The 23,530-nt window shown below is 39.8% G+C and overlaps 1 protein-coding gene across 3 annotated transcripts in view; it reads right to left on the bottom strand.

Moving 5' to 3' along the window:
• Nucleotides 1–2,042: 2,042 nt before the first annotated feature.
• The window catches only part of LOC149262805 (Mitochondrial substrate carrier family protein), a 332,393-nt gene continuing 310,905 nt past the window's right edge, over nucleotides 2,043–23,530 (bottom strand). For 2 of the 3 annotated variants that reach the window (XM_089425258.1, XM_089425246.1), the window contains exon 6: nucleotides 2,043–2,379. In XM_089425258.1, coding sequence (XP_089281384.1) covers nucleotides 2,354–2,379 — 26 coding nt within the window. In that variant the 3' untranslated portion in view covers nucleotides 2,043–2,353. Of the gene's footprint in view, nucleotides 2,397–23,530 lie in introns of all 3 variants that reach the window. The other variant, XM_089425254.1, reaches the window with a different exon arrangement.

Here is a 23,530-nt window from a genome sequence, read left to right as displayed (position 1 = left end):
TACATGCCTCTGAACTGTTCTGAACTGTATTACAATGAGGCTCGAAGGCCTATTTATTGTTGAGAAACAATGGAAAACCCTTCACATACCGAAACCTAACCCTAGAAGATGAAACGCCGAATTGTGGGCCCCGTTTGGGTAAATTGGTACATCAATTTCCCGGGGTCGTAACTTTGGCATACGATCTCCGTTTGACGCGTACGATAGCTCGTTAGAAAGATCTATCCGAGTACTACCACTTTGGGAGGCAATATAGGGCTCGGTCGCCCCAGAATTCCAAAAAAACATCGTTTAGGGCCTCAAAACGGCTCCGGAAGTTCAGGACCCGAAAAACTGCTAAAAATAGTAAACTGTGCTACAATTAAGGAAATTGAAAATGCTGAGAAAGACAATGGTGGGGGTCCAGGTGGACCTGGCAGGTGGCCACCAATATCCACCTGGATCACTGACCCTGATGATGGAATATGCCAAGCAGATGCCATCAAACCCCATAAAAGTCCTCAAAACCCCTTTTGGACCTCTGATGATGTAATCCTGTGCCAGTGACCTAGCCATCATGTGCCCTAGAAATCCATCCTGGCTATACTATAAAGGAAATTGAAAATGGGGACATTACATTGATTGAACTGCTTTGGACCAAGTTTGACCAGAGTTGACCAAGCTGCAGGAGGGCCGCACATGCGCAAGAATTTCACTGCAATTTACCACAGTTGACCGCAGAAGCCACAGGGCTGAAATTTGACCACAGGCTGACTATTTGACCAGCATCGACTTGCTTCTACTTTGACCAGGTTTTTACCGGTATTTGGATTTGTACTTGGAACAGATTTCTAGACAAATTGTTGACTTGTAAACCTTACTGAAGAATAATTTCTCCTAAGAAAAGTTGTTGAGTTTTCTCCAAAGGTTGGGCAAAAATATTGTCTCTATTGTGCATGGTTGTCTTTCTATGATCTTTACTGTTTCCGCGGCAGTCACAGTTGATATTGTTTGAACTGTAATTGCTCGATGATATCAGTGGCATAAGAATATCGTGTGAAAATCATTAGGTAGTAATTATCTGGCAGAAAATAGTATTGCACTGTGCTCTTGTAGAAAAATCAACACCCTCCTCTATATATGTACTTGAATGTTCTTGCATAATATAAGAACTATTATTTACAAAATGCAGCAGACATGATCACAGTAAGGAAAATCAAGAAAGAATCTCCATGCCACAAATGATTGATCACTCTTTCTAAGACTTGATACAATATACACCAGACAAGCAATAGATTCAATATGGTGTGTATAAGTTGATGTTCAATTTCTTAACCTTCATCTCATAGAAAAAATCATCTGTGGGGCCCCAAAAGAGTTTAATCCTTGTAGAATGATGCAAACAAATCTAAACTCTAGAGCTAAAACAAATTAAATTTAATGTGGCATCTTAAGAAAAAAGTGAGGCACGAGATACAATCATTCCCAAAAATGTTTGTGTTTCCTCTAAAATTTTGCTCCTCTTATGATTCAAATGTTGCTAAGGTTGTTGCTCTTCCTCGGCCTACATTGTCTTGACTACTTCCTGGAGTACTTGTCAGGGCACAACATTCTCGCTGGTATGCTTTCTTCTCTAGTGTTACATTTTGGGTGCCCTCCCTTATTTCTATTTTATTGTCTACACTTTCTTGCAACCTAAGATTTTAAAAGTTCGTAAGAGATATGCTGCAGGAACTCCTTTCTGATGTTGTCAAATGTTGTTCTTCTAGTCTCGTTGACCTATATGGGTTATTCATGGACAGTAATATAATTGCATTTCAATTTTACTCTAGTGAACATGGCTAATTTCCACTGGTTTGGGCTTAATTTCTTTTAAAGTTTATTCATCTATTCAGATTTATCAATATTTTGTGACAATAACACGCCTTTTGCATATAGCCATGCTACATCTCTGAATGTAGACTATTTGCAAGGAAAAGAAACATTATAGCACAGATTATTAACTTTCCTTTTAAATTATACCTTTTTCTAGTGCATCATCTAAAAAAAGTTAGAAACTGTGATGATAGTTTCAAATAACCTTTCATATTATTTTCAATGTACACCAGCCAAAGACAGAAATTTAGCCGAATGTGAATTCTCTATCGGTATCTAGCCAACCCCAAGTCAGCAAGCACAATGCATCCCTCTAATCCATTTAATATTGAGGAGTCACTGTGCAGCAATTCCAGTATGATCACTGAATATGCATGTTATAACAAATGTCTCTTGAGATTATTAAGATTGAATATAACATACCTCACAAAGTCAAAAAACCTTATACATGGTTCACAGAGAATAGAACCATCTAAAGACAAAAGGTAGTCTCCTTCCACTACTCGTGCTTTGCACATAAACGCTCTGTTAGACAGCCAAAACTATAACAAAGTTAACATCGATTATTCAGCCATTGTATAAGATATTTACATAAAAAAGTCGTTTTCTTAATCTTCCTTCCCTATGTAGATCAGCAGCTTAGATTGTCAACGCAGAAATAACTCATTGATTAGCAGACATTGATTTAATCAAAATCGTTTTTCCCAACACAAACAAACCATGTAGATTTAAGCTTTCTACTTTACACACAGTTGACCCTACCAGCCCACACGCTACAAAAATTACACACACTGACTCTCTCTGGGAAATACTCGAGTTGTGTGGACCATAGCTGCTTGTCTGATTGATATGTGACAACATCCTAGAGAAAATAGAATTTGGGGAATTTTTCTAATTATTGTATGAGATTTGCTTTTGTTAACTGTAGAAGCAAATAAAGGTGAAAACTCAGTGCTTTGGTCTCTCAACTGTTTAAAAAAAGAAACGCCAATTTATATAGTCATTTCTTTGACTTAGAACCAATTTCAAAGTGATACCCGGATATGTTGTTCCCAGATACCACATATCAAAGAAACATTAATAGACTCAGAAAAACATTTTGACCAAGTTAATGAAGTGAACAAAGTTCCTTCTATAAATTAATTACTCCAGAAAACTTGGAATATGAAGTTATCCATTGAGAATATAAATATTATATTAAATATATGAATAAGAATGAGAATGATTGATAATGAGAATGAGAGGCTTGCTTATATACCAAGCAAGTGTCTCTTCATGAAGAGTCATGTCCTTGACATGCCTCTTCAACCTAATTACTAGCTTAACTAACTATTATTTATGATTATTATCTTTTACATTATATTTATATTATTTATATATTTTATTCGTTACATTGCCTCCTTCCTCAAAAAGCTTTGTCCTCAAAGCTTGTTGATGACAAAAGGCTTGATCTCTTTTTCGGCTTCAAGCGTCTTTCTATCTTGGAACAGTCATCTTCGTCAATACAAGCTGATATGATCTTCTTAGTGACAAACAGAATTGTCGCACTGAGAAGGGATCAGACCATCCCAGATTAATCTTCTGTATAGTATTCTGATCACTAGAACTTTGTAATGACTTGGCATCATAAGACGAGATTGATTTTACGTCATTATTCTCTGAAACATCAATTTGTTGTTTCTGGTCTGAATGGTCCTGATACGTAGATTGGTTGAGTTGTCTATTCTCACGATTTGGATGTTGATAGGGAACTTTTTTGGTTTGACTTTCCCTTATTGGGCATGTGGCAATTTTTATATTTTCTTCTGGCGAAGACGTTGTTGAGTTGGTTATGGAACATTCACTTGGGATGTTCATTGTCTGAACTGCAACATCTACGTGTGTCGTTTCTTCAACTGACTTGTCTTCTTGAGTTGTCATATTCATTGGATCGGTATTTGTTTTGTCATCAACTTGAATTCCTATATTTGATACTTCTTTCTCGATAAGTTGTTGTACCTTGTTTTCTAATGACTTCTTATCCTTCTTAAGTTTCTTAATTTGCGTCAGCAATTTTTCACTATGGATTTTAAGTCGGGAAACTTCTTCATTTTTATCAACAGTGATTTTATTAATTTCGTTTTGCATATTTTGTAATACTTTTTTACCTTCTTGAGAAATTACTTTTGAAATATCTGAGATATCTTCTGGCGTTACTGAGTTTGGTTCCAGTGTAAAATCTTGGAGCGTTATTTTCTTCTTTTTGTAAGAAAATGTCAAAAACTTTTTTTTGTATTTAGAATAAAGGAACCTAGAGTTTCCATCCATGGTGATCCCAAAACAATGTCACTATCGTTAGAATATAAGGTTTTCACAGTGAATTGTGAGGTAAAAGTGTAATCTCCAATACTTAGGTGTAGATTGCTTATGTCATATTGTTTGTCATATTCGCCAAGAGTATTCTTTTCAACTATATTTGATTCAGGAATCACCAATTGGTTAGCACATTTAGGACTAACATAATTACTTTTTTCAGCAGGACTGATAGTGATTATGATATCTCTTCCTGCGAGCGATCCTTTGATTTTAAATAATGTATCAACACTTTTACTAAAAGTTTTAGGAAACCTTTCATTATTGGTCTCCATTTTACTCTTTAAATATTAAATACCTTTTTAAATCACTCTTTTTTTTCTTTTTTTATTTTTATTTTTATTTTATATATTCTCTTAATCTATAAAATATATTCCACTTCTCTCTTATAAAAATCTAGTATTAAGATATATATATATATATATATATATATATATATATATATATATATAAGTCACCTGACACGGGGATTCGGGACACGTAGGATTCGAGATTCGTGGTGTCAGATTCGGACACGCTGACCCCCCGAAACAGGACACGTTAGGACACGTTATATATTATTTTATTAATATATATATATATATATATATATATATATATATATATATATATATATATATATATATAAAAATTAGATATTATCATATTTCTTACACAAATTTTAATTAATGATACAAATTTATTGATTTCAAACATAGATCTTCATCTATAGCTATTAGCATGCATAGTACATACAAAATTCAAATAAATGTCAGTGGTACTGGTCACATAAATGATAAATCTATTAAAAATTTAAATCATGATTCATAATTCATAACTGAAAGACAACTTACAACTACAAGATAGTAAGATAAACACACTGACAACTGTAGTTTTCTCATTAAGTCATCAAATCAAAATGTGTTACATAGGTAGTGTTGGTGCAATGCCAATGGCAAATAGAAATAGAAAATATAAAACAACTACAGGTATACTAGCCTCAAGGCATCAATCAGCATCAGAATCAACATCACTGTCCCCATCATCATGGTCCCCATTGCTCTCCTCTACATCCTCCTACTCTGCTGTATCCATAGTCGCCTCTGCATCTACTGGTATGGAGGTTGACCCCTCTAAGTCATCAAATCTAACAGGCTCTAGCACTGGATCATTGAGATCCATGTTGGCCAATGCCAACTCAACAGTGGTGTCCAGACCCATATCATCAGGAACAGTGTTACTTGGGAGCGGGAGCGAAAGCGGGGAGTGGGAGTGAAAATGGGAGCGGGAGCGACATATTCAGAAGCTCTTGGTTTGGTGCTCTTGATTAAATACGAGTTCCATACCCTAATAAATGAAAAAATTCAAAGGAAACATTGCAATCTCCCAATCCTAAAATCCTGAAAAACTGATAAGTTTGTTGGATTTTGAATGAAATCTAAAATTCTACTTTCTCCATATGAAATCCAATGAGGCCAGAACCACTCTCAAACATCCTGAGTCATTTCATGGTAATGTTAAAAATTTAAGTAAAAGGATGAAAATGAAGATTAAGGAGAATGTCACTTTTACTTTAAGAATTTAACGTTACCATGAATAGCATATCAATACTAGGGCCTAGACTTGATCATGAAGTTGCCAAAATGCTTTACTCCTTGCTCCAACAGCACAAATCACTTGCCAAATGACAATTTTAATGAACAAACGCGCCCTTTTCATTCCCGCATTGAGCTTAGCGAGTCCTGGAAACCAGACACATGTCCTAAAATCACGACACGCTTTTGAAAATCGCGAATCCGGACCGAATCGTGTCGGATTCGCCGGATTTGGGATTCGCAGGGGGTTTAGGACAAATCCGGTGACTTATATATATATATAAGTCACCTAACACGGGGATTCGGGACACCTAGGATTCGTGGTGTCGGATTCGGACACGCTGACCCCCCGGAACAGGACACGTTATATATTATTTTATTAAATATATATATATATATATATATATATAAAATATACATATATTAAAAATTAGATATTATCATATTTCTTACACAAATTTTAAATAATGATACAAATTTATTGATTTCAAACATAGATCTTCATCTATAGCTATTAGCATGCATAGTACATACAAAATTCAAATAAATGTCAATGGTACTGGTCACATAAATGATAAATCTATTAAAAATTTAAATCATGATTCATGATTCATAACTGAAAGACAACTTACAACTACAAGATAGTAAGATAAACACACTGACAATTGTAGTTTTCTCATTAAGTCATCAAATCAAAATGTGTTACATAGGTAGTGTTGGTGCAATGCCAATGGCAAATAGAAATAGAAAATATAAAACAACTACAGGTATACAAGCCTCAAGGCATCAATCAACATCAGAATCAGCATCACTGTCCCCATCATCATGGTCCCCACTGCTCTCCTCTACATCCTCCTACTTCGCTGTATCCATAGTCGCCTCTGCATCTGCTGGTATGGAGGTTGACCCCTCTAAGTCATCAAATCTAACAGGTTCTAGCACTAGATCATTGAGATCCATGTTGGCCAATGCCAACTCAACAGTGGTGTCCAGACCCATATCATCAAGAACAGTGTTACTTGGGAGCGGGAGCGAAAGCAGGGAGCGGGAGCGAAAACAAGAGTGGCAGCGACATATTCAAAAGCTCTTGGTTTGGTGCTCTTGATTAAATACGAGTTCCATACCCTAATACATGACAAAATTCAATGGAAACATTGCAATCCCCCAATCCTAAAATCCTGAAAAACTGATAAGTCTGCTGGATTTTGAATGAAATCTAAAATTCTACTTTCTCCATATGAAATTCAATGAGGCCGGAACCACTCTCAAACATCCTGAGTCATTTCATGGTAATGTTAAAAATTTAAGTAAAATGATGAAAATGAAAATTAAGGTGAATGTCACTTTTACTTTAAGAATTTAACATTACCATGAATAGCATATCAATACTAGGGCCTAGACTTGATCATGAAGCTGCCAAAATGCTTTACTCCTTGCTCCAACAACACAAATCACTTGCCAAATGACAATTTTAATGAGCAAACACGCCCTTTTCATTCCCGCACTGAGCTTAGCGAGTCCTGGAAACCGGACACGTGTCCTAAAATCACGACATGCTTTTGAAAATCGCGACACGCCCTCGGACACGACGTGTCCTGTGATTTGGACATGAATCCGGACCGAATCGTGTCGGATTCGCCGGATTCGGGATTCGCAGGGGGTTTAAGATGAATCTGGTGACTTATATATATATATATATATATATATATATATCAAATATTCTCTTCTTCTTCTTCTTTTTTTCACTCTTTTAATAAAAAAATTTATATAATAATAACTTTTTTTATATATAAAAATAAATTAGATATATTATATAATTTTAATTTATATATATTATAAAATTATAATTATATAAAATTTACATATATTTCTTTGAGACCCACTTTTCCTTTTATATGTAACTATATAAGGCTTATATAGTATCCTTTTTTATAATTATAATAATATTTTTTTTTCTCAGAGAATTTGGATGAGACCTGACTAATTTGGATGAGACGTGACTCTTAGTACAGTCACAATCTTTAGATTTGAAAGATTAAAATTATTTAGATCACACCTTTTTTCTCCAATGTTATCAAAATATCTTTTACTTTTAAAATACCATGGGCAATTTACCATGGGTTGTTTCTAGAACCACGAGCTTCTCCATGTAAAAAGTTTTAAATACCACTTGGTATGAGATTTTGCATCCCTTTTGTTTTTTATTTTACTTTTAAAATACCATGGGCTATTACCATGGGTTGTTTTTAAAACCACGGGATTCTCCACGTAAAAAGTTTTCAAAAATACTTGGTATGAGATTTTGTATCCATTTTGTTTTTTCTTTTACTTTTTTTTTCTTCTTCTTCTTTTATTTACTATATATATATATATATATATATATATATATATTGGTTAAAATATCTTTTTTATGGCCAAAGGCTTAGAAAAACGAAGAAAAGGAGAAACTCCCAAATTCTGAGAAAAATGCTTCAATTGTACGGCAACAAAGTTGACGAATTTGGATAGCCAAGGATCTAGATAGGAGAACAAGCTCTATGCACCGGTTAAGCAACCTACAGGACCGAACTCCTCTAATACTAAATGAAGTGAACAAAGTTCCTTCTATAAATTAATTACTCCAGAAAACTTGGAATATGAAGTTATCCATTGAGAATATAAATATTATATTAAATATATGAATTAGAATGAGAATGATTGATAATGAGAACGAGAGGCTTGCTTATCTACCAAGCGTCTCTTCATGAAGAGTCATGTCCTATTAGACATGCCTCTTCAACCTAATTACTAGCTTAACTAACTATTATTTATGATTATTATCTTTTACATTATTATATTTATATTATTTATATATTTTATTCGTTACAGTTAAGTTGAAAAGAATACGATTTTGGAAATGGATACGTATAGACACGTGAACCCAAACATTTTGGAAACTAGGAAACACTACACTACAAACTATAAACATATATATTAATAATATATATGCTATTTCATAAATAGTACAGTTTGAGAGAAAGAATTTTGAATATATAATCAAAGAACATTTAAATGACAAACACAATTTACAAGTAACAAGTCACAATTTACCAGCAAACCCATCTCTCATAATGTTGCACAAGTACCAACCCTGACATTTTGCCAGCACAGACCCACAGTTCCCCTGCTCCTGGGAATTTTAGAGAGGGTACAAATGCTCCATACCCATATGAAGCAGTATTGGGAGATTAGGAAGCCTTTTGGGAGTGTTCCCACTGTGGGGCAGCCACTCCGAACCCTGCTCCCATAATGTCTCTTATGCCTAGGAGCTTCTAAATGCTTCTTAGTCAAAAACATCAAAGAGCACTACCAAATATTTGAGACTATTAACTCTGATGTAAAGCATGGTGCATTGTGTTATTTGAATATTTTGAAATTCAATTTATGTATTTTTAATATTGAAAAGTTGAAAGAGGTTGGAAACGAAGAGACAAACTTTTCATTTCATGTTCATGCATGGAATGCTAATAGCCAACGAACAATCTTTATAAAAATATGTGCTTTTAGAAAGGCTGAATGGTTAGAGTATGTGGAAGAGTTGAGTTGTTGTTCATGAGTTACCTAGCACATGTGAAGCAAATTTGAGGAGGAGAAGCCGAAACCGAGATGGAGGTATTCAGAATTATTTTCCAGGTAAATCAGCACATTATAATATTTATGTATCAGGGGACTATAGTCCCTTTTCAAGTTGTACCTTGAAAAAGAACAAGTTGGAGCCTGTTGAGGTACCAGACTCCTGTGGGTGCTTCCCAACAAGTTGTAGCTTGCAAAATAGAAGAGAAGTTGCAACCTCCAAAAGCTGATGTAATAGAGGAAGTAGGAGCTTGACTTTGCATCACAACAATAATAAATTCATGGTTTTCTCCTTTTATGGGTTTCCACTTATATCTAGTGTCCATATGTGTTGATTTCATGTTGCCATGGAATGTTGTTATGCTGATTAGATCTGCAATTTATATGATGTTATATTCTTCATTGAATAGTTCAGATAAATTTTAAAAAGAAAAATAAAATAACTTAATGTCCATGAATGGACTAAACTGATTCACCCCCCGCCTCTCAATTTCATCAAGTTTCCAACAATTAGTATCAGAGCAAGTTCCTTTTGTGTAAGCCTAACAATTGGAAAGTAGACATGGTTGAGTCACGGGCTATCAAAATGTACATGTCCTTAGTACTGCAAACTTATGGAAAGAGATGGTAAAATCTGAACAAATGGTCCAGCATTGCATGAAACGCGACTTGTATGGATCCGTGGGTGATCCGTAACCCGAAACGCGTCCCAGAAATTTCGAACGTATGGATCCGTGGGTGATCCGTCACCCGAAATGCATCCCAGAAATTTCGAACGTATGGATCCATGGGTGATCCGTCGCCAAAACACGTCCCGGAAATTTCGAAACGCAGATCGGGCTGGAAAAGACGCTTCCTGCCCTGTGTGAACCGTCCATCCCGATCCGCTTTTCGGAATTGCCTGGACGTGTTTCGGGCGGCGGGTCATGGATCACCGAGTCAAAATGCTGCATTTTGGGGCCAAATCCTTACAGATCACGATCGATTCCATGGGCAGTCAATCGGTTCCATCGTGCAACCCCACAAAAACGTTTTCTTTTTTATCCAGTTGTTGGGGGTGGGTCCAAGTTGGGTTAGGGAAGGGAATGAAGGGAAATTTGCACTTGTACATGTAAGCATTTTATCTCTTTTAAGATTTGCATTTCAATATTGTTAAGTACCATTAAAAGGTCTCTAATCAAAGTACTTAAACAACTAAATAAAATATTAACTCAAGATAAATCTCACAACTAAAGAAAATCTTAACTCAAGATAAACCTCACTCATAATCCCTTGCATAAGCATCCTAGGTCTAGACTTGCATTAATAATTTACCTCCTAGCATAAGCTAGATTTATGAAGATATAGGTCAACCCTTCTTATCTAGCTTGAGAGGCCTCGACAACTCTTCGGTGGTTAACACGGTGACTTTGCAGTTGTCAGAGCCACAGTGTCTGCAGTGCCGAAGGCATTGGGTGATAGAAGCCTAACAAAATGTATCGTTAATCAGGCCCTAGCCTGCTTCCTGTTAGCCTCCTTCCCACAACCTACCTTGGAGCCCAGTTTCAAAATAGTTAAAAGAAGGTTACACTTAGACTAGGCATTTAACTAAAATTTACCAAGATCACTGCATCTCACATAGGTTCTAGGATTTGCACATCATATAGGTTAGTCAATCATTCAAGCAGCGGGTGTCCATCTGGTCATTTGGTTTCAATTCATAAGAAGCAAGAATTTGTGACTCCATTAAGGCACTGGTCTCATAATAGAAAATCTAATTTAATCGTAATCCTGCTTAAATTCAACCAACTAGCTAGGCCAGTCATCCGTCTCTCCCAAGTAAGTTGATTTCTCAACTTACTTTATTTCACCTCATTCCATACGGACTACCCCTCATAGCCTGTTGTTGCGAGACAACTAAAACGGAGTGGGAGGGGATCAAAGTGATAGGCCCTGTCCTGAGCGTTGTCGCGGTGCCTGTACAATCCAAGCGACAACAAGTTCTATTTATATGAAACCTTGGAGGTCGACTTATTAGGCTAAAACCCCCTAACATTAACAAAATGGGAAATATACAAGCCTTGGTCACAAGCCGACCAAGTAGCTTTTTCAAACTATAAATTAGCCTTACAAATGATAGCCGAGTTGTTGACGTCATGTTGATGTAGTGCCGTTGGAGGCCACGTTGATCCATCTAGGTGCCAAAGATGAGAGAGAGGGATCCATAAATCACCAATTAGGGGATGGCCCTTAATTTTCCATGCAAGTCATCATGTGTGTTAAAATTGGCAACCAGGGCAAAACTTCATGTGGGTCATATTATTCATGGCTAATAATATTTTTATTAGATTCCTCTCGTCGAGAGGTGTAGGATTGATATAAAGATCATCCAATTCCGATAAGTATTCATGGAGATATGAATTTATTTTGATTATGGAATTATTATCAAGCCGACCTACAACTCATGTAGGCTCAAAAGCCCAACAGTCGCATCTACTCACCCACCAACGTTGTGTATAAATATAAGAGGATTTTTCCTCATTTGGACTCACTCATCTCATCACATCTCTCTCTCTCTACTGCGCAGATATGAGTCTCTTCTCTACTGTGCTGAAATGGGTCTCTCTCTCTCACACATGTGAAGTCGGAAGCTGTTGAATTTGAAGCTGCAACTGCAGAAGTAAAGATTGACTTGCGTGGCCTAGAAGATCTCCTCTTTGGAACTGCGCTGTAGGTTCATCTGAACCTCCTTTGAAAGCCGCAACTTTTGGTGGTGGAATGAAGTCAATCCGACGAACGGTTTGCAAGATATCGACTGCCCTAGTTTGAAGCCGGAAACTGCTGAAACTGAAGCTGCAACTGCAGAAGTAAAGATTGACTTGCGTGGCCTAGAAGATCTCCTCATCTGAACTACGTTGTAGGTTCATCTGAACCTCCTTTGAAATCCGCAACTTTTGGTGGTGGAATGAAGTCAATAGGACGAACGGTTTGCAAGATATCAACTGCCCTAGTTTGAATCCGGAAACTGCTGAAACTGAAGCTGCAACTGCAAAAGTAAAGATTGACTTGCGTGGCCTAGAAGATCTCCTCATCTGAACTGCGTTGTAGGTTCATCTGAACCTCCTCTAGAAGCCGAAACTTTTGGTCGTGGAATGAAGTCAATCCGACCATCGGTTTGTGAGATATGGTCTACCCTAGTTTGATAATGAAGCCGCTAATGCTGATGCTACTGATCTAGGGTTTGCTACTGCTGATATGAATCAGATTTATTGTACTATTTCTCTCTGCTGAATTATTGAAGATAAAAGAAGATTTGATCAAAGGGTTTCCCCACACATTGTGGGGTTTGTCCCTGGCTAGTCGCCACATCTTGTGTCTCTTGTCTTGGCTTGTTTTATGTCGATCGTTTGATGTTCTATCTGCACTTTACTTTATGTACATGTGATTGCTAATTGGTGGAATATAATAAGAAAAAGAAGTAAATTGTTATAAGCATAGAACATACCATAATTTAACATGGTATCAGAGCTGAGGTGAAGACAAAGCCCAAGCAAGAGCAAGAGCAATCATTGAAGAGAAGATTGGCAAGGCTATCCTAAAAGAACTATGGGGTCCTCAACACTCTTTCCTGCCGAAGACAAGCTCCGTGAGAAAGCTGACTACCACGGATGGAAGATGTCTATCGATCTAACCCTTGAAGATCAAGGAGTGCTGGACCATGTAAGAGGCAATATTGTTGAGCCTTCATCAAATGCATCTGCTGCTGCCTGGAACAAATGGAAAAATGGAGAAGTCAAAACAAAGAAGATCATCCGGGACTCTATCGACAAGCGCTTGGTGGCCTACATCTCTGATCTAGACACCTACAAGGAAATCTACGACAGACTGGTGAGTTTATTTAAAGTTAATGATGCAAATCAAGTTTTGTGTCTTAGAAATAAGCTGAGGGAAATCAAGAAGGGTAAAGATGAAAGTATGCAAGCATACTTCTTAAGAATCACCAAGATCAAGAACGATCTCCTATCTATTGGGGAAACTATTACTGACAGAGAAATGGCACTCACAACTCTTGAAGGATTACCATCTGAATGGTATGTGTTCAGGACTACTCTTCTGAACTATAATGTAATTCCTGGTTTTGAGGAATTAATGGCTAGATACATTCAAGAAGAAACAAGGGAAGAAGTGTAAGAAATGCCCATGCCTAAAGGTCCTCCTGCTGCCTTTTCTTTTCATGCAAAGAAAAGAAATAATTCCGGGACTAAATCAAAAGGAAAGGCTGGACCTAAGGCTAGAAAAAAATGACGATGTTACATTTGCGACTATGTAAGGGAGTGCCCTGATAGAAAGGACTCACTCTAGGACGATGATCAAAATCCCTCTGATGGCAATCAAAGGAATGACAAATTCAACAGCAAAGGTAAGAGGAGAGCTGGGAATCAAGGAAGAGGACAAGCATTCAAGAAGGCCAGAAATTCCAGGATGTATTAAATGCACCTGACCTCAAAAAGAACCTAGTGTCCATCTCGGGAACGGAAAACAAAGGCTACAAGGTAACCTTCAGCGATGGCAAGGTATGTATATGGAAAAATAATGTTAAAGATGCCTTTACTCTTGGGTTTAGTGTTGATTCATTATATCAGGTCGATGGAAGTCTGCTAGGTGTCATGTCTTATGACACATCTCTTCAGTCCGAACTTTGGCATTAGAGGTTTTTCCTCCCTTCATTATAAAGCTATACTCGGTGTAAGACAAATGGTGATAGGGATGCCCGAATTCTGAATAGAGAATGAAGGTGTATGTCCAGGATGTGCTGAAGGAAAGCTCAAAAGGGGACCATTCCCCTCAAGCCAAAGCAAGACCTCTGATATATTACAATTGGTTCACTCAGGCATACCTGAGGTTGGCATTAAGAGGGAGACTACTACACCACATACTCCTGAGCAGAATGGTGTGGTGGGAAGGAAGAACCGCACGATGATGGAAGCTGTCTGGGCCATGCTACATGATCAAAGACTTCTGATGTTTCTATGGGCTGAAACTACAATCACCGTCGTATATGTACAAAATTGATGCCCTCATCAAGCATTGGGTGCCAAGACTCCTTAAGAAAAGTTCACCGCAAGGTGAACAATCTTTCGACTTTGAGGAGCTCTCAAGAAGCCAACACCAGGGAACCGAAAGAAAAGGATGATGAATCAATGCCTGATGTAGAAGAACCCATGGATCTGATAGATTCTCATCCACATGAGCCTTCCTCTTCTAGGAAGAGGCCTTCATGGCTTAGGGGGATACTTGATGATGCTAAAGGACATGCTGCACCCTGAGGAACCTTCCGTCAAAGTAAGAAACTTAATAGGTATCAAGGATACCTGACCATCATGAGCACGATCATACAAAATGAGCCTTCGTCATTCTCAGATGCCGTCAAGCATCAAGTATGGAAGGATGCTATGAGTGTAGAATATGAGTCTATTATGGAGAATGATGTCTGGGAAGTAGTTCCCAGACCCTGGACAAGACAATTGTTACTTCAAAATGGCTTTACAAGATAAAGCATGCAGCAGATAGAAGCACGGAAAAGTATAAGGCTCGTTTTGTTGCTCGAGGTTTCTCCCAAAAGGAAGGTATAGACTATGATGAGATATTTGCACCTGTTGCCAGATATACGACCATCCGCTCAATCATAGCCCTTGCCGCTTCACAAGGATGGAACCTACATCAGATGGATGTCAAGACTGTGTTCTTGCATGGCTCGATCAAAGAAGAGGTCTACGCGGAGCAACCCGAAGGATTTGAGATTTATGATCGAAAATCTCATGTATACAAGTTGAAGAAAGCTCTCTATGGGTTGAAGCAAGCACCCCGAGCATGGTATGAGAGGATTGATAGCTACTTGATGAAGTTGGGATTCACTAGGAGTGAAGCCGATCCTAACCTTTACTTTAAGGTTGAAGATGACAAGCCTGTCATACTGGTATTGTATGTGGATGACCTCTTTCTAACAGGTGCAAACCCTCTCATTCACAAATGTAAGAGGGAGCTGGCCTCTGAATTTGAAATGAAAGACCTAGGACTGATGCACTACTTCCTAGGACTTGAAGTATGGCAGAAGCCAAGGGAAATTTTCCTATCTCAAGGGAAATATGTGGTAAAGATATTGGAAAGATTTGGTATGAGGGACTGCAAGCCTGTGACTACCTCGAGGATCTTAACTTTTAGAAGTTATATGGTAGTGATGTCGGACCAGATTTGGGAAATGCCTCTGAGTTTCATAAACTCATTCGCATTGATGTTCTTGGTGAACCTCCGTCCGAACATATTTTTTGCAGTTAGCATTGTGAGCTCATATTTGGTTGAGCCTCACTGGATTGATGCCAGGAATCTTCTGAGATGTCTTCAGGACACAATCTCTCATGGATTAAGATACACTGTCGGAGATGTGAGACTACTTGGATATACTGATGTTGATTGGGCAGGCAGTGTGGTGGACCGTAAGAGCACTACCGGATGCTGTTTCACCTTGGGATCTGCTTCGATATCCTGGATGAGCAGGAAGCAGAAGTCGATGGCTTTGAGCACCGCCGAAGCAGGATATATTGTTGCTAGCATAACCTCGTGTGAGGTAGTCTGGTTGCGAAAGCTCTTCAGTGAGCTGTTTGGATTTACATTGGATACCACTGTGATTCTCTATAACAACCAGAGGTGGGATTCGATTATTGAGGAATCCCGTGTTCGTCGATTGCTCCAGCAGATAGACATCATCTTGGATATGGTAAGTTGATGAGCAAGGAGGCTCCATCGCATTAAGATGATGTACAGGTTGATACACCTTGTCAAAGCCCCGAGGAAAGATCTAATCTGTGATTTTCCCAAACGACTTGGAGTCGGTAAGAAACCCTTGTACAAGGGTCCTGCATGTTTTATACATTGAGCTCTGGGAGCTCTGAGGGCTTGCGGTTATTACTGGAGCAACATACGACCACAGGGTGACTCACCCTCCCCTGGTGGTGCACACTGGAACAAGATGATTCGCTCTCTTGTGGAACAGGATGATTCGCTCTCCTGTGTAGCAGGATGATTAGTTCTCCTGTGAGGCCTGGATTGATGTGTTCTCCATGGCGATTGTAGCAAGATTGATGTGTTCTCCTGTGAGGCCTGGATTGATGTGTTCTCCATGGCGGCCTGGATTGATGTGTTCTCCATGGCAATTGTAGCAGGATTGATGTGTTCTCCTGTGAGGTCTGGATTGATGTGTTCTCCATGGCAATTGTAGCAGGATTGATGTGTTCTCCTGTGAGGACAGGATTGATTAGTTCTCCTGTCGAGGCATCCTACCCATGCAGTCTGGGACTCATGGGAAGTACCTCTCATCTGATCAATGAGCAGGGAAATGAAGTTAGGGACCATAGTAGTACCGATGGATGCATCGTTGTAACTACCATACTCCCTACGCTAAGATGACCTCCATTGATCTGGGATCAATGATACTAGTCTGGGACCAGTGGTAGGAGTTGTACCATACTATGACGCTGACTTCGGGTCGGTTGAGACTGGTCTGGGACCAATGGTACATACTCTGAGACTGACTTTGAGTCAGTGGAGGATGATATTGGTCTGGGACCATTGGAGTTGTACTCACTATGACGCTAACTTTGGGTTGGTTGAGACTGATCTGGGACCAGTGGTACATACTCTGAGATTGACTTTGAGTCAGTATGATACATCCTCGATCATTTCTTCTTCTTCATAATTCGGACAAAAGCAGAGCAAAACAGAACAATGCAAGAGCAAAGCAGAACATAGCAAAACAGTACAGATCAGTGCAGGGCAGAACAAGACAAAGCAGAACAGGCAGAATAGAGCAGGGCAGGGCAAGGGTCAGGCTGTACAGGGCAGTGCATTTGATGGATGAATAGTAACGACCGATAGACAGATTGTAGATGAAGTTCTCCATGGTTGAGAGGGAGTGTTAAAATTGGCAACTAGTGCAAAACTTCATGTGGGTCATCTTATTCATGGCTAATAATATTTTTATTAGATTCCTCTCGTCGAGAGGTGTAGGATTGATATAAAGATCATCCAATTCCGATAAGTATTCATGGAGATATGAATTTATTTTGATTATGGAATTATTATCAAGCCGACCTACAACTCATGTAGGCTCAGAAGCCCAACAGTCGCATCTATTCACCCACCAACGTTGTGTATAAATATAAGAGGACTTTTCCTCATTTGGACTCACTCATCTCATCACATCTCTCTCTCTCTACTGCGCAGATATGAGTCTCTTCTCTACTGCGCTGAAATGGGTCTCTCTCTCACACACATGTGAAGCCGGAAGCTGTTGAATTTGAAGCTGCAACTGCAGAAGTAAAGATTGACTTGCGTGGCCTAGAAGATCTCCTCTTTGGAACTACGTTGTAGGTTCATCTGAACCTCCTTTGAAAGCCGCAACTTTTGGTGGTGGAATGAAGTCAATCTGACGAACGGTTTGCAAGATATCAACTGCCCTAGTTTGAAGCCGGAAACTGCTGAAACTGAAGCTGCAACTGCAGATGTAAAGATTGACTTGCGTTTCCTAGAAGATCTCCTCATTTGAACTGTGTTGTAGGTTCATCTGAACCTCCTTTGAAAGCCGCAACTTTTGGTGGTGGAATGAAATCAATAGGACGAACGGTTTGCAAGATATCGACTGCCCTAGTTTGAAGCCGGAAACTGCTGAAACTGAAGCTGCAACTGCAGAAGTAAAGATTGACTTGCGTGGCCTAGAAGATCTCCTCATCTGAACTGCGTTGTAGGTTCATCTGAACCTCCTCTGGAAGCCGAAACTTTTGGTGGTGGAATGAAGTCAATCCGACCGTCGGTTTGTGAGATATGGTCTGCCCTAGTTTGATAATGAAGCCGCTAATGTTGATGCTACTGATCTAGGGTTTGCTACTGCTGATATGAATCAGATTTATTGTACTATTTCTCTTTGCTGAATTATTGAAGATAAAAGAAGATTTGATCAAAGGGTTTCCCCACACATTGTGGGGTTTGTCCCTGACTAGCCGCCACATCTTGTGTCTCTTGTCTTGGCTTGTTTTCTGTCGATCGTTTAATGTTCTATCTGCACTTTACTTTATGTACATGTGATTGCTAATCGGTAGAATATAATAAGAAAAAAAAGTAAACTGTTATAAGCATAGAACATACTATAACTTAACAATGTGGGGCCCCAAAGTGGTTTTGGGGCACAAATGTTGTCCTCATGGGTATCCTGATGATAGATAAGTCTATATAATGCTTCAAATGATGGATCTGACGATGGTGCCTGCCCTCCCATGTCTCAAGGGTGAGACAAACCTCCTCTAGGCCACGAATTAGCTGCCACACTATATGGTATGTCAGATGGGCACACTGGTCTAAGTGCATCATCTCGCGAATAATGTGGGGCAATAAACAAACTATTGAAGGTGTTAAGGGTGCCCATTGTGTGAAACGATGCTCTACACATGATGGGAGTCCCGTGGCTCCCAACACATTCCCAGTAGTGTCAATATGATCCTCTAGTGGACTTGGACCCCAATTAAGTTGCCCAGCCCATGATGAAAGCACCTGCCAACTACATATAATTTCCAAAGCATCTCCTCACCTTCAGGTACAATAATTCATTAGTGCATCTAAGTGAAACAAGCTTGTTTATCAAGGGCACAGTGAGACTTCAAATGGGGTTTCCCTTCCAAATTTGGGGCTTTGAGCTTGAAGTAGTGTTACCTCCCTAGGTAGGAGTGGTTAATAAACGACCTTATTATGTCATGTCCCAAATTAATAACTTTGCTAAGGGAATTCTCAATTTTGCAATTTTTGGCAGTTAGTAAATATTTGGCATATAAACTTAGGAAGAGTGAGTGAAAAAGGAAAGATCATAAAGGTGCCACCCCCAAACATTAGAAAAGCCAAGAAATTCAATGGGAAGTGGAGAGTGGGGATCACTCCAAGGGAATACGCACCCCTTGGAGGAATTTGAATTGGGTGAGAGAGGGAATTTGATGGGTGTAGCCCACAAGGAGCATGAGGGATGGCTAGCTATAAATTGGACGTGAGGCTCTCATTTTAGGGATTTTTGACAATTTGACAATAGAACCAAGTTCTCTTGAGTTGTTGAGCCAAGACAACTAAGTGTTGTTCAGTACTAGGGGATTCCAAGCGGAGATCTCTACTCTACCTTCAGTGGACTTCGAGTGCCACTCTAGGGGAGACATCTTCACACTTCAGAGTTGTTCCGGGAGGAGTTTGCAAGCACAACCAATCATCACGTGGAGCAGTTGGGACGCAAAACAAGAGTACGCATTTCTTGGGAGAGCCATCTTGTGTTGGGATTGGTTCTGAGATTTTGTGGGTTGGTTTCCCTTGGTATTTGTTGAAGATTTCAAGTAAATTTTGGGGTTGACTTGGGGCTATCTATTGTGCCAAGTTTTTCCTATGTTGGGCCTATACAAAGGAGCTTTTGGACTGCGCAGTTCATAGAAGGGAGTTAATTGTGGGGGAGACTTGACTGGGAGTTTGGAGCTGGGCTTGTTAGGAGGTACAAGGAGGAGTGTTGAGGGAATTTTCCTAGCATTTTGGAGGGAATTCAGTGGTTGAATTCTTGTAGCATGAATTACCCAGTTAGTGGAGGAGCTCACAAGAATTAGGGATGAATTTGGAGGGTTGGAACTAGACCAAACCCCTTATGGATTTTTATGGGTATTTGGAGGAGAGGTCCCAGTTAAATTTGCAGAATTTTCCGTGCATCATTTAGGCTAGGAATCCCCTTTTTGTTCAGCAGTGCGTTTTATTATTCAACTGATAATTTGTACCATTTGGTGGGTTTTCAGGGTGGTTAGTCTTAGGCAAATTCCTTTTTGGGTTTGGTTGAGTATTTTTTGTTGAAGTTATCGCTGCATTTTCAAGTGATTTCGAGCACTACAAAGGGGCATTCTCAGCATTTCCAGTGCAGCAGCAGTTGTTAGTTTTTGGGTTTGCGCAGAAGAATATTGGGCCGAAGTTTCCTAGTTCATGGGGGTCATCTATTCCACCTGGGTTTGCTCCAACTTGCTTATGCAAGCCCAGGTGCACTTGTTCCTTGCTATATGTACTCCTTACAGTTCAAAATTTTAATAAAATGGCTCATCTTATTTGCCCAGTTTCTTGGTGTTTTTTATTGTGCATGCATACTTGTCATTTTATTTGCTATAGCCTAGTTCATGTGTCTGTTATTAGCTGTAAATTTCAATTTGGAATATTACAGTGGTACCAGAGCATGATATTGGTCAGTTGTAGGGGAGCTAGCAATATCATGGAGGTTTTGGCCATCCATGCATAGTGACTAGTGAATTTATGGGCACTCCAATGACACAAAAAGGGAAAAGTACACAGGGGATCATGGCGAAGCTGATGAGGCAGAACCGAAAGTTGAGGAGGCAAAACCAACAACTCCTAGAGGGGATGCAGCGAACGGTACAAAACCAACAAAGAAGCCAAGCACGCATAGCCCAGTAGTACCACACCCATACGTATGGCCAATTTGGTTGTCATACCATGCCTCATTTTCTAGATGAGCCAAAGAAGGAAAAGCATAGGTCAGGGACGAGATCATCTCGTAGAGGGTGAAACCAAGGTGTGTTTCTATTGGTGGTGACCAGGCTTTAGATGTCAGGAGCCTGGGGAGGAGATTGAGCATGAGACGTGCAGGATAGTGAGGGGCACATCGATATACCCAGTGTGGCACAAAAGACACCATTGTTTGAGACCTCTTTGATAGCACCGATTGACACCTTGGTGGAGAGAGTAGAACGCACACCCCTACAACCATATGTTGATGAGGTGTCGTCCCCAGTGTTGATTTTGGGTAGCATCGGATGTGCTCTAGCTCTAGAATTTCTTGGAAGGGCTAGAACACATGAGATCTCCAGAACCCGGAAATCGTTTGGAGAAATTCCACCAGAATGAGGAGTTATTAGAATAATTAATATTTTTTATGGGTTCCTAAGTCTAAACTTAGGAAAACAAAAATATTAATGGGTGTTAATAAGAATACGGGTGAGAAACTTCTAAGTGATGAAGATCAAGTCTGTTTTAATCTTAGCCGTCGATTAGGGACTTACTCTCGCTCGTTGATTCATCAACGGGAAAAGTATAAGAGGAGGCTTGAGGGTCAATTGGAGATACACTTGAGAGATCAGTCAGTTCGATTTTTTGGGGCGTGGTTTGCTGAGAAAATCGAATAGGTGATCTGAGTTGCAGTGAGGGGCAGTTCGACAGAGGGACTTCAGTCCAAGGCCAAGAATACATAAACGAGAGGTAGAGCAGCACCAAGAGAGATAGCGTAGAGGGAGAGCTATGATGCAGTGTCGCAGTGATGCAGTGATGCAGCGTAGCATGGACGTAGTGAGGCAATGGAGGCTAAGGGTTCTCAGTGATGCAGTGACGCAATGTCGCAGTGACGCAATGAGCAGCTCCTAGAGGAGGTGACGAAGTTCCAGCACAGAGCTTGGAGTAGCCATCGTTGCCCAACACTGGGAACTGCACAGTCACCTATGGGGTTTGTTCATCCAAGTGTTGGTCAGGTTTATTCTCTGTTGGGTGAGCCAAATTTGGCACCCTCCTTGTATTCAGGAATCTGCTTAATAATACAAACCCTCTATATGTTGCATCGGTTTTCCCGCATTAGGTTTTTCAGGGGACGATTGTCCAAAAATAATAGTGTCCCTTGTGTATTTGTCTCGTTCTATTTCAGTTCATGATTTGTATGTATGTGTAGTCTACAATAGTGTTTTCATCGTTATTTAAATAATTAAATATCTTGTTGAATGTAAAAATAAGTAGGAGATGATAAAGTAGTGATTGTAGTAAGATTTCTGATGTGTAGATTCAGAAATTTTCACATGGTATCGGAGCATTGCAAATCATAGGAGACTGAAGACACCAACCGGGAGATTCAGAGAATTTGCTGCAAAGAGGCAGTTGTTCCGAGTGATAACGTTGTTCCAAAGCCAGAGACACAGAGGGAGAGTGACGAGTGCAGAAGAGGTGACGCAGAGGCTCACGTAGTGCCTGTGCCAGGTGAGGGTGATGCAATAGCTAGGAGGAGCCCACACAGTAACTGTGTCAACAATCTAAGCCAACAGAGAAGCAGAGAGGGGCAGATTAGGCTCACGCAGAGCCACGTCAGCTTTTCGGACCAGGAAGGAGTGACGCAGTTGCCAGGAGGAGCTGATCTAGCTCATGCAGTGATTGCGCAGAGCCAGAGGAGCTTAGATTCTTCAGTTGTTGGTGGAGAACAATATCTGTGGAGACAGAGCCTAGGATGAGGGAGTCACTGCCTTGACAAATTTCTAGCCAAAGAAATCTACATCCGGGTTGCAATTGCAAAGGAGGATTGGAGAGGAGTGATTCGACATTTGGCCAGAGGATTTTCGTGAAGGAAAACAGGACTGAGAGGCAGTGTAGAGGAGCTTGTTCCTTAGAGGATTTCTAGCGCCGGAGAAATCCAGATCCGAGTCTTGTTGGATTAACAGCAGGAGCGGGAGAAGAGAACCAGTCTTATATTTGTTGAGGAGAGATGACAATCAATGGACTGAGGGATCAGAACAGATTAGATGGAGCATCCAATTTTGTCATCTAAAGGCCAGGATCCTAGCAATCCTGGACAAAAATCGCATCAAGGACTATGCCTTGAAAGTAGTTATTGTTCCGGTCAACATTGATCCGTTAAAGAAATACGAGGAGGCTTAGGCGAAGGCCAAGTGCATGATCTTAGATGGGGTCAAAGATCATGTAGTGTCATACATTGCTAAGAAAGAAACAACAAGGGAGATGTGGGAGACGCTGACCACCTTATACTAGGGCACTTCCCTCCAACGGAAGATGCTATTAGAAAATCAGCTGAGACAGTACCAAATGCAGAAGGGAGAAGAGATCGATTCCTTCCTCCTTAGGTTGCAAGGGATTAGAGACCAATTGACTTTTGTGGGGTCTACACCAGATCATGAGTTCATGGTCAGGAGTCAGGACTGCTCTGAATGTAGTCATTAAGGACTGGGAGACAATTGTCCAAAGTATCTTGGGCAAAGCAACTCTCCCCAGTTGGGAGGAGATGTGAGCAGCTCTTCGACAAGAAGAGATTAGGAGGT

Source organism: Pinus tabuliformis, chromosome 6, assembly GCF_031772625.1.
Source record: "Pinus tabuliformis cultivar Carrire ecotype Pingquan chromosome 6, CPIR1, whole genome shotgun sequence".
In the NCBI taxonomy this organism is placed as follows: Eukaryota; Viridiplantae; Streptophyta; class Pinopsida; order Pinales; family Pinaceae; genus Pinus; species Pinus tabuliformis.
Note: the sequence above shows the minus strand (reverse complement) of the source record. Positions and strands in the feature narration are given on the sequence as shown.